Source organism: Crotalus tigris, unplaced genomic scaffold (assembly GCF_016545835.1).
Source record: "Crotalus tigris isolate CLP2741 ecotype Arizona unplaced genomic scaffold, ASM1654583v1 scf7180000019553.37968852642:3898890, whole genome shotgun sequence".
Lineage (NCBI taxonomy): Eukaryota > Metazoa > Chordata > Lepidosauria > Squamata > Viperidae > Crotalus > Crotalus tigris.
In genome coordinates, this window is record NW_024097591.1 from 411,625 (window position 1) to 428,933 (window position 17,309).

Consider the following 17,309-nt stretch of genomic DNA (forward strand, 5'->3'; position numbering starts at 1 on the left):
TAAAAAAGACACGCCCCCTCTTCCACACCCCCCCCCCCCCCAAAAAAAGGACCCCCAGCAGCTTTGCAAAAGCAGCCTCGGCGTCCCTGGCTGGGCAAGGGCGCACGTGGCGGAGGGGGCGTGTCCGGGGAAGTGACGTCAGCGCCCGAGAGCACGTGCGGCCCGTGTTGTGATGGCCTCACAACCGCCGGCATGGCGACGTCCCCCCCCCATTGTGGAGCCGGTGGGGGGGGGGCAGAGCCCTTTCCTCCTTCCTTCAACCCCCCCTCCCACCCCAGCGCTTAATTATCATCCGGGATGTTGCGGAGGGGGCGGCGGTTGCCATGGAAAGAGAAGGCGGCCTAAGCGCTTCCGGGGCGCCCGCCTCCGACCCGGAAGCGCCTCCTCCCTGCAGGGTTGCCAGCGCGAAGATGGCGGCGGAGGAGCCTCAACAACAGCCGGAGCCCGTCGGGGGGGACACGGACGGTGAGGACGGGTGGGGGGGGCGCCGTGGGCGTCGTAAACTCGGGAGAAGGCCCCTCCCGGCTTGGGGGGGGCATCGCTCTGGAGGGGGGGGCTTCTTCTGGAGCCCCCCCCAGCAGGAGCGCCGTCGCGCCCCCTCCTCTTTCTTCCTCCCCCCCCCCGCCCGTTCAGCTCGGTCTCCTTGGCAACGGGGGGAGGCTCGGTCTCCTTGGGAACGCCCCCCCCAAGGCCTTCCTCTTTCTCTCCCCCCCCCCGGTCCCCGTCGCCATGGAAACCGGCGCACCTGGCCAGGAGGGGCTCGCGCCCAGGGCGTCCCGCCGAGGTAAAACTGCAGCTCCCATCCGCCCCGGCGGGTCCCCTGTGGATGATGGGCGCTGGAGGCCGGCCTGCCTCCCTTTTCCCGGAAGCCCCGCGGAGGCGATGGCGGCGCCCCCTTCCCCGGCTGCCCCGGGCGGGGTCGGGCTTGACCCCGGGGGTCGTGAGGATGCTCCCTCGTTGGGCCACGAGACGCCCGCAAGGAAACGGTCACAGCCCAGAGAGTCCCGGGGATCCCCCTCATTTGCACCCTCGGCTATAAATAGCTCCTCCACTCTGCATGCATGCATGGATATAAACAGAGGGAGCAAACCCCACACTGCACACAAACACACACACAAACTCCCCCCCCCCCAGCACGGATGATGTTCCCTAGCAAGGAAAGGGCGCCCGGCTCAGAGGGCACCAAGCATCCCTCAGCTCAGCCCTGAGCTACAAATATTCTCTTTTATCAGTACTCCTATTTACACATTTTAGAAAGGTGGGGAAAGGTGGGATGCAGTCATGCATATTCCTAGGTAAACAAGCCCTCATTTCAACCCCAAGCTGCCAATATTCTCCTTTATAGGCTTAACCTTGGCTCAGGGGGCGCTTCTGGTTGAAGTGACTTCTCCCAGCCTTTCCTTATGGGATGAGTCTACAGCAGTGTTTCCCAAACTTGACAATTTTAAGGCATGTGGACTTAAAATTGGTCTACAGAATAACAGAGCTGGAGGGGACCTTGGAGGTCTTCTAGTCCAACCCCCTGCTTGAGCAGGAGACCCTAGGCCACTTTGGACAAATGGCTGCCCAGTCTTTTCTTGAAAACCTCCAGTGATGGAGCACCCACAACTCCAGGAGTCTGGGGTTCGTGCACCTTGCTTGAAAACCCTGTTGTCTGCATTTAGACTATTTCCTCAAGTTGGCTCCTTTTAACCTTGGCTTGTTCCTTTTGGCATTATTCTCCCTTGCTCTTTTTTATCCCCAAATATTAGGAGATAAAACAGCCCCTTTGTTCGATGTTGCTCTCTTGAATTAGCTTGCAAACTAATGGTCCTGTTCTTCTGATTCTAACTCCTCTAAAACTGTGACACTCGTTCACTGTCTGTTATATTGCATGATTATGTGAGAACTGTGCTTAACAGGGTCTCTGTTTGGGCCACCGCTTTATGCCATGATCCGCTTTTTAAAATTTTGAATGTGTTAAATGAATGTGTTTCGTGGACCGTGTGTTTTGCGCTTAACTCTCGGTGTTGAAAAACATGGTTGTGGGTTAATAAAAGTCAAATTTATTTCAGGTTTTAGGCAGTCTGATTAAATCAGGATTTATTTGCTCAGGTATATAGCACGTTACCTGAATACAGCCATGGTTTCTAGCTAACTGAGGATTAGTGTGTTGTGTGAAAACACCCAGGAATAATCTTTCCTTTTTATCATGCTTTCTCCTTATACTCCTCGTACATCAATTCATGATTTTTCCTCCATACTCTGGTTTTTGTTAAAGTGTTTTTTTTAATGTAATTTTCTATTCAAAGTGTGTATAAATGATCCCTTTTCTCTAATGTTGCCTTATAAGACAATCTCTGTGTTATAGATGGAAGTTTGTGCAGAATAATAGGAGTGGGCTCGATGTGAAACTGAAGTTTATTGCATCTGTAACATCCTGGCCAAAATGTGGCATGTGGTACATAGTCTGTTTCTATTTTTGTTATTAATGCATGATTAAACTGGTCACCTACTGTTTTCAATATTTATAACATTTATATTATAAGTTATAAATATTTCAATATTTCTATTTCAGTATTTATAAAAAGCATTCTGTGAAAACCTTAAGTCAAGGGGTCACTGTGGACATGAATATGGTTCTAACTGTGCTAAGTAGAACATTGTGACTTGAAATATAAGAGGAATAAAAGATAAAAAGCATGAAATAATACAGACTAACACAGTTGGAAGGGACCTTGGAGGTCTTCTAGTCCAACCCCCTTGCTCAGGCAGGAGAACCTATACTATAATATATAATGAAATGGAAGAAATAAAAATAGGCAAAAATATAATAGATCTGAATGACTGATTTAAGTCTTGTGTGGAGTTGATGAATACATGTTAGCGAAGCAGGCGTTGACGTAATTACAAATGAAAGTGCTGTTAAAAAAAAGAGATGAATTGATGTCACTTACTAGAGATGCTCGGGAAAATTCTACAACATTCTGATTGATTGTGATCCAGGGAAAATTATTAAGTAAAATTAATGGGTGGATGTGGGATAAACGTATAAGAAATTGTGGTCTTGAATACCGCTGATTGGGATGTGAACACATGTTCTTTGGTGTGCAGACAATGTTGTGTTATTGGCTGCGAACCCAGATGATTTGCAGCAAACGTAAGATTTGTGAAACGAAACAAGAAATGTGAAACTGCAAATTAATGTGACAAAGAACAAAGTAGTTATGTCTGAAGGGAAAAATGGAGTGAACAGTTGCACATTCTACACAACTGGTGAAAAGCTAGAAGAAATTAATTTGGTGATCGTGGACGTTTTATGAAAGAGAAATAGAGAAATTTTCAAGGATTGTTTATGATTGTTTGCTGTCCAGAGTTAGTGGTTAGATGGGCAGTTATACAAATTGAATGAATGAATGAATGAATGAATGAAAAACAGAGAGAGAAAGCTAGTGGTTATTGTTGTTTATTCAGAGGATTAATGCAGGATTTCCCAACCTTAGCAACTTTAAGATGCATGGACTTAAAGACCTACTGGCTGGGGAATTCTGGGAGTTGAAGTTCACACATCTTAAAATCACCAGGTTGGGAAACCCTGACTTGGTCTTTGTCGAAGGATACAAAGGTATTCTCAATGTGTGTCTTTGCTGACTTTCTTTCTGGAAATCAAAGTTGATTTGTGTCAGGAGTAACATCAAGAGCAGTTGAACACAAGGAAGGCACTTAGAAAAACTTGCGTTAAAATAAAAAGGGGCCTGGAATTAATGGATATCAAATATTTGTCGGTTGAATAAAAGCAAGCAGCTAGTGGTTTGACTGTATAGAGAGAATATGGATTGAATTGTGAAAAAGAAATATGTAGGTGGGTGTGTAAATGTACGGCAGGGAGGGATGTTCAGCAAAGCATGTTCAGCTGGAGTGCATGAGATCCCCACAATCCCCACAGACAGTATCATTAAAGCACAAAAGACACATTATAACCACAATATTTGGTAAGAACAGAAAAGTATGGGCCAATACAGGAGATGCTACTGGTTTAAACTTGATCTGCTGTTTCCTTTTCTTTACCTCAATTCCTTTACTTTCAATTCCTCTTCTTTTACTACTATGTGCAGGGCGGGGGGGGGGGGTTGTGTGCTTTGCACAAAGTTACTTAGCCCCGGAGTGTGATGAGCATGTATTCGATTAGAATTTTATGTTTCTGATAATTTGCCAATCGTGTTGTTAAGTCTGCCGTGAGTCCGGATGACCTCATGTAGTTTTCTTGGCACTAGGATAAAAGTGGCCTGCTACTGGGGTGTTTTTTTTCCCCTTCTCTCTCATTTAAGGACTAATCTGAGCCCAGACAAGGTCAGACGGTCCCATCCGCCCTGTGTTTTTAAGTGATCTAATCAATAGAAATTAAGTAATTTTTCTGCAAATGTCCCTGTTAAAAGAAGCTCTACGAACGGGAGTCAAGCTTTTTGGTAGAAAGGAGCCCAAGACTCCCTGGGGTTGCATGGCTGGCTGCCGGCTTCTGTTCCAGCTTGTCTGGAACAAACCTGGTTTCCTTCAGAATGATTTATAGAAAGTGGGAGCTAATCACCTGGAAGACTCCCTTACGTTTGCTTCCTTAAGCCCTCTGGTTTGGCTCATTAGCGGCCAGGCGCATTTTTCAGACAGATGAGAAGCGAGATGCCTTCAAGGAAAAACAAAATAAAATCCAGCTGCTTTTGGGAAAAGCACCTTGCGGGCATTTTTCAGACACTTTATATTCTCCTCTTCTCCTCTCTCTCTCCTCTCCTGTCCTCTCCTCCTCTCCTCTTCTCCTTTCTCTCTCCTCTCCTCTCTTCTCCTCTCCTCTCTCTTCTCTCCTCTCCTCTCTCCTCTTCTCTCTCTCTCCTCTTCTCCTCTCTTCTCTCCTCTCCTCTCCTCTCCTCTCCTCTCTCTTCTCTCCTCTCCTCTTCTCCTCTCTCCTCTTCTCTCTCTCTCCTCTTCTCCTCTCTTCTCTCCTCTCCTCTCCTCTCTTCTCCTCTCCTCTCCTCTCTCTTCTCTTCTCTCCTCTCCTCTTCTCCTCTCTCCTCTTCTCTCTCTCTCCTCTTCTCCTCTCTTCTCTCCTCTCCTCTTCTCCTCTCTTCTCTCCTCTCCTCTTCTCCTCTCCTCTCCTCTCTCTTCTCTCCTCTCCTCTTCTCCTCTCTCCTCTTCTCTCTCTCTCCTCTTCTCCTCTCTTCTCTCCTCTCCTCTTCTCCTTTCCTCTCCTCTCCTCTCTCCTCTCCTCTCCTCTCTTCTCCTCTCTCCTCTCTCCTTTCCTCTCCTCTCCTCTCTCCTGTCTCTCCTCTCCTAGTTTGTTTCAGGAGTAGATAGTGCCTCTCCTTCTTAACTGACTCTTGCCCGTTCCTCTTTGTCCTTGGAGAATAGATTTATATAAAAAGACTCTTAATTGAAGGATTTGGATGGAGCATCCTCTGGTCCAAAGTCTTGGCGGCAAAGCCAGCCGGCTGTAATCTGGGGAGGGACCCCAGGGCTGTTCTGCAGGTTGCAGTCGCCATCACAGGAGGAAAGAGAGATGCAGTTGTCTGTCGTTGCCTCCTCACTGCAGTAGCATCCCAGCAAGCTGGGCGCTCGCAACACGGGATGGCCCCAGATCAGGTTTCCTGCTTTTCTGCAGCCTTGGCAGCTGCTGCGCGTAAACGGTGCCAGGGGAAGAAAACCTCTCTTCTCTGGCTGGCTTGCACAGCAGATAATCTCCCGAGTGGGCTGCTCTTTGTGCGAGAGAGAGTAGCGTCAGAGGAGCTTTTGGGGGGGGGGACAGCTGAGTTCAGGGTTTCCGATGGAGCCCACCCCGGGGGCTGCGAGGAGGTCTTTTTACCCCAGGCAACTCCTCCTCTTTGCGATGGGATGGGCCCCTTGTGCATCGCTGGGCGCTCAATGTCGCCCGCTGGGCGCTCAATGTCGCCGAGGGGCTCGCGGCCTCAAGAGCTGTAGAAAAGGTGGGGGTTACGAGCTGCTGGTGGATTGTCCCTCAGAGGGGTTGTTGAGTTTGGGGGAGCCAAGCTCGGCCTCGGAAGCCGACCTGCGTTCCTCGAAATAACATTCTCTTAAACTTTAATTGAAGGAAGACACAGCGGTAGACCTAACGACAGAGGGAAATAAAAGCCTGCTGTCTCTTCCAGCAGTTCTTTTTGCAAACTTCCATAGAGGGGAATTCTGTGAAGGAAATGCGTTGATTTCTTTTTTTGCAAAAGAGAGAGGGGGGGGGATTGCCTTGCTTCTTGTCTTTTGACATGTTTTGCTGTGTGAATTTCTTAATTTTGTTGACCGCTCCATTTTTTAGCGTAGGCCTTTCCAGACCTGTTCGACCCCTGGTTTTCCTTTCCTCTTGAGAAGTTGGCCTTGCAAGCTGGCACATCTGGAAGGGCCAAGATTAGAGTTTCTGGAACAACATCTGTTCTTTTTTTCCCCGTTCACCTTGATTGTAAATCACCCAAAGCTGGATTTTGTTTTTTCCTCAGTTGCTTTCTTCTCTTCCATTTTAGGAGTGAATTGTTTGGCCTACGATGAAGCCATAATGGCCCAACAGGACCGCATCCAGCAGGAGGTGAGTACTTGCGCACGTGGGGAGGGCCCTGCTTGGGTCCACCCACTTTATCTTCTCTTTCACGGCTCCGGCAGGAACCCACCCAAATTATACGTATTTGTAGACCTGCTCAAGCTTTATTCTGCCTTGCGTTCTCCCCACTGCTGCTTCTTTGAACCTCTCTGAGGTCCTACATAATTTCCTAAGAGTATCCCATTCTCCTACCCCCACCCCCAAATCACCCAAGGGAGAAGACTGTGCACACAGGTCGTCCTTGAGTTAGGATAGCCCCCCTCCCAAAATATTCATGACCTGGTTCCAAAGTTACGAGTCCCCCCCCCCACAAATTTACAGTCATTTGCAGTACTCTGTGTTTGGCAAAAATGCTGAACGATGGCTTCATTTAACGAGCACGGCGATCACTTAGCTGTGGTGATTCGCTTTTCTGGGGGGGGGGGAAATCCCCACAGGGGTAAGTTGAGAACTGCCTGGTGTGTTTCTCGATGTTGATGATTGACAGTGAATTTAGACGCTCTCCGTTTGCAGCGAGCACGTCAACAAAGTGTCTGTGGCATTTGGGTGGAATTGCTCATCAGAGAGGCTGGATCCATTTCGGCTGCCGCGTTGGGTGGCCGCATTGATTCAATCTGATTTGATCTGATTCAATCTGCAGATTGCTGTCCAGAATCCTTTAGTCTCGGAGCGGATGGAGTTGACTGTCCTGTACAAGGAGTATGCCGACGATGACCATATATACCAGCAGAAGATCAAGGTGAGAGAGTCACCTGTAGCCGACTCCGTGTGTGATCAAGTTTAAAGGAGCCAGGGCATCTTCTGTGGGAGAAAAACACCAGTTTTTCTCTTTTACAATTTCCTGAAAAGGAGGGTGATTCTGAAATGAAGACAGCCCTGATCTTCAATACAAGAAAGGGGGGGGGGAAATCCTTTTGCATCCCTTGCTTTATTCTTGGCAATTTAAAACTCAAAGGTGAATTGAATGTTTCTTTCAGGCAGGGCACGTTTTACTGGGCCTCCAGACTTGGCGACTGTAAGACTTGTGGACTTCAACTCCCAGAATTCCGCAGCCAGCAAGTCCCCAAACTTGGCTACTAGAATGTCCTGGTTCCGACAGATGAAACTCTTCGAAAGAACTTCACGGCATTGTTTAACTTAAAGAATCTTTATTCGAGTAGCACAGCATCGGCACGTACATAGGCAAAGCCAAAATCTGAATTCCCCTCCCCTGAGCACATAGTAGCAAACACAATTCCCTCCTCCAATGAACCGTCATAAATCCCATTCCCCAATTAGTTTGAAATGCATCGAATGTTCTTGCTTTGACGTATCCCTAGTCTGGCTGGCTGAGGAATTCTGGGAGTTGAAGTCCACAAGTCTTACAGTTGCTAAGTTTGGGCTGTGTAGACCTAAGGCAGCTTAACTGGGCCTTCGACCAGGGTGTGCTGAGTTCCCTCTCCGCTCTTCTCCCGGGCCAGGATCTGCTGAAGAAGTATTCGTTCATTCGGAAAACGAGGCCGGACGGGAACTGCTTCTACCGAGCGTTTGGCTTTTCCCACCTGGAGGCGCTACTGGAGGACGGCAAGGAGCTGCAGCGGTAGGCTTGGGGGGTCTCACGGCCGGGGAAGAGGGGAAGGGGAACCCCAATGCCTCCCTAGGCCAGCGGGGTTGAAGACGCCGGTCATACTGATACGCAGATTCTGAGGTTTTGCTTGATAAAGAAAATACAGAAGTTGCCTTCAAGCTTTACGTTTTTATTCAGCTGAACAAAGACGGGCTCCTCTAGAAGAGAGAAAAAAGCCCCAAATATCAGAAAAGCCTTTATTTTTATACCGTCTTTGATTACATAAGCAACCCACCCAGCAAAGCTGACACACATAAGATAAAGACTTTGCTCTTTTAAGGCTGGCACTCTAGATGAGAAGGAAGAAAGCAGAACTAGCTAAAATTGTTCTCTTTGGCGTGTTTCCCATATGTTCCCAGGTGGGTTAGGCTATGGGGTGTTTCCTTTGCTGTCCTGTTATGCCCTTGCACGCATGATTCTGCAAGTGGCCAGAGACAGCGGGGCCATCTGCACGTATCCACAATTGCTACTGTCCCCTAAGTCCAAGTCAACAGAACGCAGACATTCACGCCGGCGGTCTCATTTCAGCTTCAAAGAAGTGGCGGCCAAAAGCAAAGAAGTGCTGGTTGCTCAGGGCTTCACGGAATTCACCATTGAGGACTTCCACAACACGGTAAGGCCTGGTCCTGCCCCCCCGGGCATTTGAAGGCCCCCCAAGGCCAGGCCAGCCGGGGGCGATGGGAGTTGCGGTCTAACCCAGGGGTTTCCGGACTTGGCAACTTTTAAGACTTGCGGGCTTTAATCTCCTTGTGTGATCCGAAGCCAGGTGCTCAGCAACCGACTCCTCTTTACGACGGTCGCAGCGTCCCAGTGGGGTTACAGGCTCCCCTTTTGGGGACCTTCTGACGGGCAAAGTCGGCGGGGGGAAGCCAAAAGGGTGCGACTCGTTTAACGACTGCCACGATTCGCTTCCTAAGGGTGGCCAGAAAAGTCGCAAAACTCACTTAACCATTAGCAGCAAATGAGCAGCCGGGCTCCATTGCGGTCTTAAATGGAGGACTACCTGTTCAGAGGGGATTTTAAAAATGGCGGAGTTTTTGGGGGGAGTGGGGGGAACTGGGAACGGGTAGATGAGAGGCGGGAAAGAGAAAGTCTGGGAGTTGTGGGGTGTCCCTTCATTGGGAACCCCCCCCCCCTCTGCAAATTTCTCCTCTTGACTCCCTCCAGTTCATGGACCTGATAGAACAAGTGCAGAAGCAGACCACCCTGAGTGAGCTGTTGGCCTCCTTCAACGACCAGAGCACCTCCGATTACCTTGTCGTCTACCTACGGCTGCTGACGTCCGGCTACTTGCAACGAGAGAACAAGTTCTTTGAGCACTTCATTGAGGGAGGACGGAGCATAAAGGAGTTCTGCCAGCAGGTCAGGCAGGGCCCGGCGTGGGGTGGGGGGGCTCGAAAGGGAAATGAATAATTTGGGACCGGGGGGGGGGGGGGAATGCCTGGAAGGCCAGCCCTTTCTCTGCGTTTGGAGATGCACCGCTCTCTCTCTCTCTCTCCGATTTAACCTATAAATCTTCATTGTGCTGGCGTTTCTAGTCCTCATGATAGAGAGGAAGGAAGGGCCGTGTTTGCTCGTGGGCTTTGAGCAGCCTGGGAGGGAGTAACGGTTTCAAGCAACGTCCGGGCAACTATTGGTTGGCCTGGAGCCGCCTGTGTCTCAACCTCGGCAGGGCTTTAAGATGGGTGGACTTCAACTCCCAGGGTTCCCCAGACAACCTCCCCAGAACCCCCGAGAGGGGATGATGGGAGGTGGGGGGCACCATGTCATTTAATCACGGTGGGGTCCAAGGTCAGGACTCTCAGACACTTTGTCCACTTAGCTCCGAGGCAGGACGATGAACAGCTGGTATCCAAAGCCTCCACAGATCCAGCAAGCTTTGATCACATTTAAAGGCCCCCCATCTTACCTTAAGGCAACTCAGGCCTGTGTTTCTAGTCCTCCTGAAGGCAAAAGAGCTCGCCTGCAGGCCTGGGTGGGGGCATCCTTCTGCCAGCAGATTGGGTATGTGTGTGTGTGTCAACTTCTCAGTGCCTGGTGCCCCTCTGGTTGTGGACTCAAACCGCCTCTCTTCTCCCACCCCGGCCCTCCCTCTCTCTCTCTCTTTTCCAGGAGGTGGAACCCATGTGTAAGGAGAGCGACCACATCCACATCATTGCCCTGGCCCAGGCCCTCAACGTCTCCATCCTGGTGGAGTACATGGACCGGGGCGAGGGCGGGACCACCAACCCCCACGTCTTCCCCGAAGGCTCGGAGCCCAGAGTGTATCTACTGTACAGACCGGGACACTATGACATCCTGTATAAATAGAGGGGGTGGGAGCGAGGCAGGGGGCTGGCCAGCCAGCCCCCCCCCTTCCTGCCTTCTTACTCTCTCTCTCCCCCTTTCCCCTCCCCTTCCTCCGCTGCCCCTCGCCCTCCCCCCCGGCGTTCCCCATCTCGCCCGTGTTTTCCCACCACCCACTCCCCAGGGAGCCTCGTCTGTGCTTGTAAATGGTGACCGTCCTTGCTGCCCGTCTCGCTCACTTGGTTTGTTTATTATTATATATTTTTCCCTGCTTCCGTTGTTACACTCACACACTTCCGTGTTTTATTAAAGGGGATGCCGGTGAAACTAAATTTTTTCCCGCTTGAGGCTTCTCTCTCGTTTCTGCGATAGGAAGCTGCTGGCCCCTGCCAGTGATGGAAGGCACAGACTTTAAGAGCAGGGGTCCCCAACCGTGGCCACTTTAAGACCCGTGGACTTCAACTCCCAGAATTCCCCAGCCGGCTGGCTGGGGAATTCTGGGAGTTGAAGTCCACGGGTCTTAAAGTGGCCACGGTTGGGGACCCCTGACTTAGAGCACACTGGCAATCTTCCTTGACAAATTCATCCTCGGCAGGCTGCACGCAGCAAGAGCCTAGTCCTCAGGGTTGCTGTTGAACCATCCCCTGGCCAGGTACCTGCAGCTGGGGTTTTTTTTGTGTCACATCCCTGGGGCCATCCCTTGGCCACTGGCCAACGGCGTCTTAACAGGCTGGTTTTTTGTTTTTTTTGCGATGCCAAAGGGAGCAGAAAAGTCTTTTGCTTCAGATATTTTGTTCCGGTTCTCTTAGGAGAGGCAGAACAACGGCGCTCCGTTTTCTCTGGCCTTTTTTTTTTTCCCCCCCAGCCACCCTAAGCAGAAAATTGCTAAGCACGGCAGATTGTCTGCCAGAAGGGGTTTCATTTTTAAGGGGGGGGGGTAAACGCTCCGCAGTTTAAATATAGTCAGGCTAGCCCTCTTCCATTATCTGCCAAATGTGGGTCAAGTAGTAGGCGGATGTAATTCGCTGTATTTGTGTCTGTGTGTGTGTGTTTCACACACAATTCCAGCCCTGCGTCCACTCGCTCGCCCCCATCCCTCTACCAGGCTTTACGAACTGGATTCGTCTTTGCATTTTTATTTTTTTTTTATTTTCATTTTTATTCCGGAATTGCGGCCGTTGGCGCTTGGGGAAGGGGGTGGGTGTTTTCTTCCAGCTTTCCCCCCCCTTGGAAAGGACCCGGCGACGTCTCCTGCAGAGAAGCAGCGGGATCGTCGGGAAGCGGCTTCAGAGCTTGGCGGACGGCGTTTCCTCATGAGGATCTGCGGGGAAGAAGAGCCAAGGGTAAGATCTGGCCCGCTGCAGTTGCCTCCCATTTCCCAACAAAGCATCGCCTCCATTTGAGCCTCAGTTGCCCCAAACAACTGCTGTGGGTCTGTGTTGCACCTTCTGGGGAAGGCAGGCAAGGTGTGAACACGTCCTGTCTTCAGTGGTAGAGAAAAACAACGTGTGAAGAGTCCATTTTCGGAGTGAAATGTGCACGTGCAGAAGTGAATAAATTTAAGCCAGCATTAAACTTGACCTGTGTTTGCACAGTGCAGAGAGAAATATAACCAACTCTTGATCATTTCTCTCCTCCTCCTCCTCCTCCTCCTCCTCCAATTTGTTGTTGTCTGCCTGTTTTCTGCTAATTCTAGGCCTGTTACTTATTTCACCCAAGCGTGGGAATGTTATGCCCTTTATAAGCCATATTCTGATTTATTCATTCCTGTTCTTTGCCTCTCCTTGTTGCTTGCCATTCTTTTAACCATTCCTGGCGGGGCGGGGTGGGGTGAGCTGGTTGCACAGTGGTATGACGTGTGAAAGCAGCATGGGACAAATTCTGCATCGTTCTGGGAAGGGGGGACGAGGGTCCGAGGCAGAAATGCTAAAATGCTGGGTGCTTTTCATAAAACGGTGATGTCAGGACGGTGACCGCCAAAGTGCTGGGAGCTTTACTCCGCTCCCGCAGAATCTGTAAGTGCTTATGTATAAAAGGAAAGAAGAAGAGCAGGCAATCCTCTTACTTACGACTGGAGTCGGGACCCGAATTTCCATTCCGTTGTTAAGTGAGCCGCGCCCAATTTTACAGCCCTTTTTTTTTGTCACGTTAAGCAAGTCCACTTGGTTGTTAAGCGAAACTGACTTCCTCCATTGACTTTGCTTGTCGGAAGGGGATCGGCTGACCCCGGGACAAGGCAACCGTCGTCAATATGAATCAGTTGCCAAGAGGCCCACATTTTGATCGCTTGCCCGTGGGCTAAATGCTACCCTGGTCATAAGTGCGAGGACCAATTGTAAGTCCCTTTTTTTTTCAGGGTCGTAACTTTGGTCACTAAAGCTAGCAGTGGGTAAGTCAAGAATGATCTGTGCAAAGCCTCCGTGGGTCTTCCCTATCTCTGCCACCGGGCCGGAGGGAACAAGAGTTTTAGTGAGCAAAAAACAGGCTAAGAAACGGTTAGGGCAAGCATGCGTTTCCCACGATGCACTGCACACGATGCTGGGAAATGCTTACCCCTTTAGGAGCAGGGAAAGGCTGGGGGGGGGGGTCAGGCTGGAAACGAGAGGAGGGAAAGAGAAGTTTCCAGAATGCCATTGATCGTCCCTTGACATCCCCTTCTTGCCACTTAGACCTGCGTTTCTCAACCTGGTCGGCTTTTAAGAGGCCTGGACTTCCAACTCCCAGAATTCCCCAGCCAGCATCTGAGGCAGGGACTCACCGATAGGGAAAAACTTGGGCAGCTTCTCCTTATAAATTTCATCATCCTTTTCCAGGAAAACACACAGGACCAGCCGCTCGACCTGCCCAAGATAACCACCACAGTTAGCAGGAGAAGGAAGGGGTGTGTGTGTGTCTGTCTCTGTGTGTGTGATATTTGAATTTTGTGTGACCCTCCCCACCTTCATGCATTGCTTGCAACTGGCTCCATGGAAGGTTGAAGGTCCTGCCTCAAGTTAATTGTCCAGGTGGACTTAACAATTTTTCCTTTGGGGGTCAGGGATTGCTCTACTTCAACGCCAAGCAATTTTATTTTATTTTTTAAATTTCTCATGAGTTGTGTCTGGACACCCCTGGTTACCGTCTTTGGGGTGATTTCTAACACAAGGGAGTTGTGTCTTTCACTGCCGCTTTATCTTCAAATGGCCACTGGGAGCTGCAAAACTTGCGTGCGCACACAAGGGGTGGAGAGCTTGATTGAAGAGTTTAATTAAAAAGAAATAGAGGCTGCTGTACACGAGTTCTCTCTCTCTTTCTCTTTCCTTCTTTCTTTCCTCTTTCTCGCTCTTCCCTCTCCCTTTCTTTCTCTTTCTTTCCTCTCTCTCCCTCCCTTTCCTCTCCCTTTTTCTTTCTCCTTTCCCTCCCTTTTCCTCTTCCTCCCTTTCCTCTCTCCATCTTTCCTCTCCCTTTTTCTTTCTCTCCCTCTTTCCTTTCCCTTTCTTTTTCTCTTTCCTCTTTCTCTTTCCTTTCTCTCACTTTCCACTCCCCCCTTTCCTTTGTCCTTCTCGCTCTTTCCTCTCTCCCTTTTCTCTCTTCCCTCCCTTTTTCTTTCTGTTTCTCTTTCCTCTCTTCCCTTCCTCTCTCCGTCTTTCTCTTTCCTCTCTCCCCTTTTCTTTCTCTCCCTCTCCCTTCTCCCTCTTCTTTCTTTTCTCTTTCCACTCCCCCTTTCCCCTCTTTCTCTTTCCCTCTCTCCTTTTTTTCTCTTTCCTCTCCCCTTCTCCCTCCCTCTCTCTTGTCCCTTTCCTCTTTCTCTCCCTCTTGTTCTGTCTCTTTCCTCTTTCTCTTTCCTCTCCTTTTTCTTTCCTCCCTCTCCCTTTTTCTACCTCTATCCCTCTCGTTCTGTCTCTCCCTTTCCCCTCCCTTTCCTTTTTTCTTTCTTTCCTCTCCCTTTCTTTTCTTTCCTCTATCCCCTTCTCTTTTCTCTCTTTCCTCTCTCCGTCTCTTTCCTCTCCTTTTCTTTCTCTCTCTTTCTCTTTCCTCTCCCTCTCTCCCTTTCCTCTTTTTCTCTTTCCTTTCTCTTTTCTTTCTTTTCTTTCCTCTCCCTTTCTTTTTCCTCTCCCTCTCCTCTTTCTCTTTCCTTTCTCCCCTTCTCTCCCTCCGTCTTTCCCTCTTGTTCTGCCTCTTTCCTCTCTTTTTTCTCTTTCCTCTCTCTCTCTTTCCTCTCTTCCTTTCTCTCCCTTTTTCCCTGTTTTCCTCTCTCTTTCCTTTTTCTCTTTCTCTCCCTCTCTCCCCCCCCCCTTCCTCTCTGATCTTCTGCTCACCTGACAAGTTGGTTTCAAGCTGTTCTCCAACAAGCTGACAGAGATTCTTATTGGGCTGGCTTTCTCCTGCCCTTCCTGCTTCCTGCAGAGACGCAGCCAAGGCAGGAGCTGACAATAAGCTTGTCAGCTCGTCGGATAGGGTGAGGCCACTCTCTTTTTTACACAGAGAGAGAGAGAGAGAGAAGTGCAAGTGCCTCTGTCTCTCTCTGCAAATGGCAGAGCCGCGGGTTACCGACCCATGGTCTAGTCTCTTCTTAAAAGTCACCAGCGATGGAGCGCTCACAATTTCTGGTGGCAGGCTGTTCCACTGGTTGATTGTCCTCACTGTCGGGAAGTTTCTCCTTAATTCCAGGTTTGCTTCTCTCTTGAGAAGCTAATATTAGGTGTTTGGTCAGAAAGGAGACACCAGGGAGAGCCAAATTGCTGGTCTTTCAGATGCAACCAGACGCCTCCCCCCCCCCCTCCACACACACACCTTGTCCTTGTTGTCCTCTAGCCAATTGTGCAAGGTGTTCAGAACCACCTCCGCAGCAGCATCATTGGGATAGCCTGGGGAGAACATTGGAAGTGGCTGAGTACCTGGGCAGTTATCCTGTCCCCCTCTCTCTTCCCTGCCTTAGGTACTTACCAAAGACCCCCGTGGAAATGCAGGGGAAGGCCTGTGGGCAGAGAGGAGTATTAAGAGGGTGGGTTAAGGATGGCTTTCGGCCTTGAGTCGGACACGAAAGGCTTCTAGGTTTTAGCTAAAGGTTTTCTCTCCCGTACAAAGGTAAGAAAAAGTAAAAAAAAGGTAACATTCCCTCCCCTTCCCCCCCCCCATCTTGGGAAGCCTCAGCTTCCAAAAGGGTGATGTGGGTAAAACGAGTCTTGTGTGTGCAGCAGGAGGGACAATAAACGGATACGTACCCAGAAATCCTTTGAGTCAAAACCGCAGCGAAGTTGAACTAGTCTCGATCAGCTGAAAGTGTAAGCTCTTTCGTCCTTCCCTCATCATCTACACACACACACACAAACACACACACACCCCAGCCCCGTGTTTTGGATGGTGTTTTCCTCAGGGTCTCCTGCCCGAGCAGGGGGTTGGACTAGAAGACCTCCAAGGTCCCTTCCAACTCTGTTAGTTACTCTGCAAATGCGTTGGACTCCAGTATCCAAAGTCGGTGCCTCTGACCGGGGGTGGGGGGGGTGGGGGGGAGAGGCAAGGCCTGCTCAGACCTTTGCTGAAAAGCCCTGGCCTTCCTCTCCTCCGTCCACGGTGCTACGTCGACTGAGGTTTAAGCTGATTATCTGAAAAGTCTTAGGAGGGTCTTTGTGTTGCGGGCTGGGATCGATATTTCAGAAACGGTATACAGACCCCAGTTGGACCTTTAGCTGTGGCTGGAGAGCCTATCTCCTCTCTTGTAGGAATTTCCCTTTCCTGCCTTCCGGTCTTTCCCAACACCCCTTGAGTTGGAGGCTGTCGTTGTCGTTTTAGCCCGTGGCTTGATGGAGTTTCTGCCACAGGCCTGAACAGAGCAGGAGACCAAGACTGGGCAAAATAAAATGGGCAGCTTAACTGCCAAGGTAAGTTCCTTAGCAGTCCTGAGAAATGGATGGATTAGGTCAGCCCTTTGCTACTTTTAAGAGGTGTGGACTTCAATTCCCAGGAGCCCCCTCCTGGCTGGGGAATTCTGGGAGTTGAAGTCCACGCCCCTTAATGCAGCCAAGAATGCTGATCATCTTCATCCTTTTCTAAGTAGCGTCCAATGAGGCGGGCAGCCTCGTGACCTCCACGCATTAGGGACTCTCAGTTCCCATCATCTCCAGCTTGAGGGACCTGATGCGCTGGCTTCTGCTGCCGAGGGGAGAAGGGGACCACCAGGTGATCCCCTTAACGCTTCCAGTCCCTGCTTGGCGTACTCACCACCGTTTGCAGCTTATTCTCCAGGGCGAGTTTCAAGCTGTTCTTGTAGCAGTCGCCGAGTTCGGTCTGCTGGGAGGGACTGGGCTCCCCCTGGGCGATGGGCCCCACCGTGTGAATAACAACTGGAAGGCAAACGTGGGGTGCTGTTGGAAGCAGCCCCGAAGCCCCCTCCCCAGGTTCCTCAGAGACCTGGGTGAGAGAAGCAAGCTGGCTCTCTTTCGGCCTCAGGCCAACTTCGTGATATACTTGAAATACTTTTACAAATTAGCAAATGAGAGCTTTAAAATAATTCGCTCCATATCCTATGGGGGTCCCCCTCCCTCCCCCCGGTATGGTGCCCCCCCCTCTCTAATCCACAACCATTTATCCTGCTTTAATGTAGCCGTCTTGGACCTGTTCCACTTTGCTTTTCTTCGGCCTGCACTTAGCCACCCACTTACCCGTGCAACAATATATATATATATATATATATATATATATATATATATATATATATATATATATATATATATTAATGGCCCCTTTTGTGAAAATGAAGTTTACACACTCGCGCAAAGACAGCCTCGGAATGATTGTCACTCGCTTTTGGCTCGGCCAGATGGAACCCGAACGGGGAACTGATCATTACGGACTTGGCTCGCCTCCTGT

The 17,309-nt window shown here is 50.0% G+C and overlaps 2 protein-coding genes across 3 annotated transcripts in view; one reads left to right on the plus strand and one right to left on the minus strand.

Annotated features, from left to right (window-relative positions):
- The first annotated feature begins 318 nt into the window (after positions 1 to 318).
- Positions 319 to 10,792, plus strand: OTUB1 (OTU deubiquitinase, ubiquitin aldehyde binding 1). Its single transcript, XM_039363494.1, has 7 exons — positions 319 to 465; positions 6,495 to 6,556; positions 7,209 to 7,307; positions 8,029 to 8,147; positions 8,703 to 8,787; positions 9,342 to 9,536; positions 10,287 to 10,792. Exons 1-7 carry the CDS (start codon positions 324 to 326, stop codon positions 10,482 to 10,484), a joined length of 900 nt encoding a protein of 299 aa, XP_039219428.1. The 5' UTR covers positions 319 to 323; the 3' UTR covers positions 10,485 to 10,792.
- A 755-nt stretch (positions 10,793 to 11,547) lies between these two features.
- MACROD1 (mono-ADP ribosylhydrolase 1) overlaps positions 11,548 to 17,309 on the minus strand; it is a 167,993-nt gene continuing 162,231 nt past the window's right edge. Inside the window, exons 6-11 of one of the 2 annotated variants that reach the window (XM_039363515.1) lie at positions 16,662 to 16,783; positions 15,387 to 15,417; positions 15,234 to 15,307; positions 13,219 to 13,300; positions 13,014 to 13,052; positions 11,548 to 11,781 (exon numbers count right to left, since the gene is read on the minus strand). In XM_039363515.1, the coding sequence (XP_039219449.1) occupies positions 13,048 to 13,052; positions 13,219 to 13,300; positions 15,234 to 15,307; positions 15,387 to 15,417; positions 16,662 to 16,783 (314 nt within the window). In that variant the 3' untranslated portion in view covers positions 11,548 to 11,781; positions 13,014 to 13,047. The remainder of the gene's footprint in view (positions 11,782 to 13,013; positions 13,053 to 13,218; positions 13,301 to 15,233; positions 15,308 to 15,386; positions 15,418 to 16,661; positions 16,784 to 17,309) is intronic. The other variant, XM_039363514.1, reaches the window with a different exon arrangement.

What these genes read in the sequence shown, in the direction of transcription:
- OTUB1 (XM_039363494.1), top strand. Translation starts at nt 324, where the DNA reads ATGGAAAGAGAAGGCGGCCTAAGCGCTTCCGGGGCGCCCGCCTCCGAC. An exon ending in CGTCGGGGGGGACACGGACG is followed by an intron (nt 466 to 6,494) that starts GTGAGGACGGGT and finishes CTTCCATTTTAG; the next exon opens with GAGTGAATTGTTTGGCCTAC. An exon ending in TTGAGGACTTCCACAACACG is followed by an intron (nt 8,788 to 9,341) that starts GTAAGGCCTGGT and finishes GACTCCCTCCAG; the next exon opens with TTCATGGACCTGATAGAACA.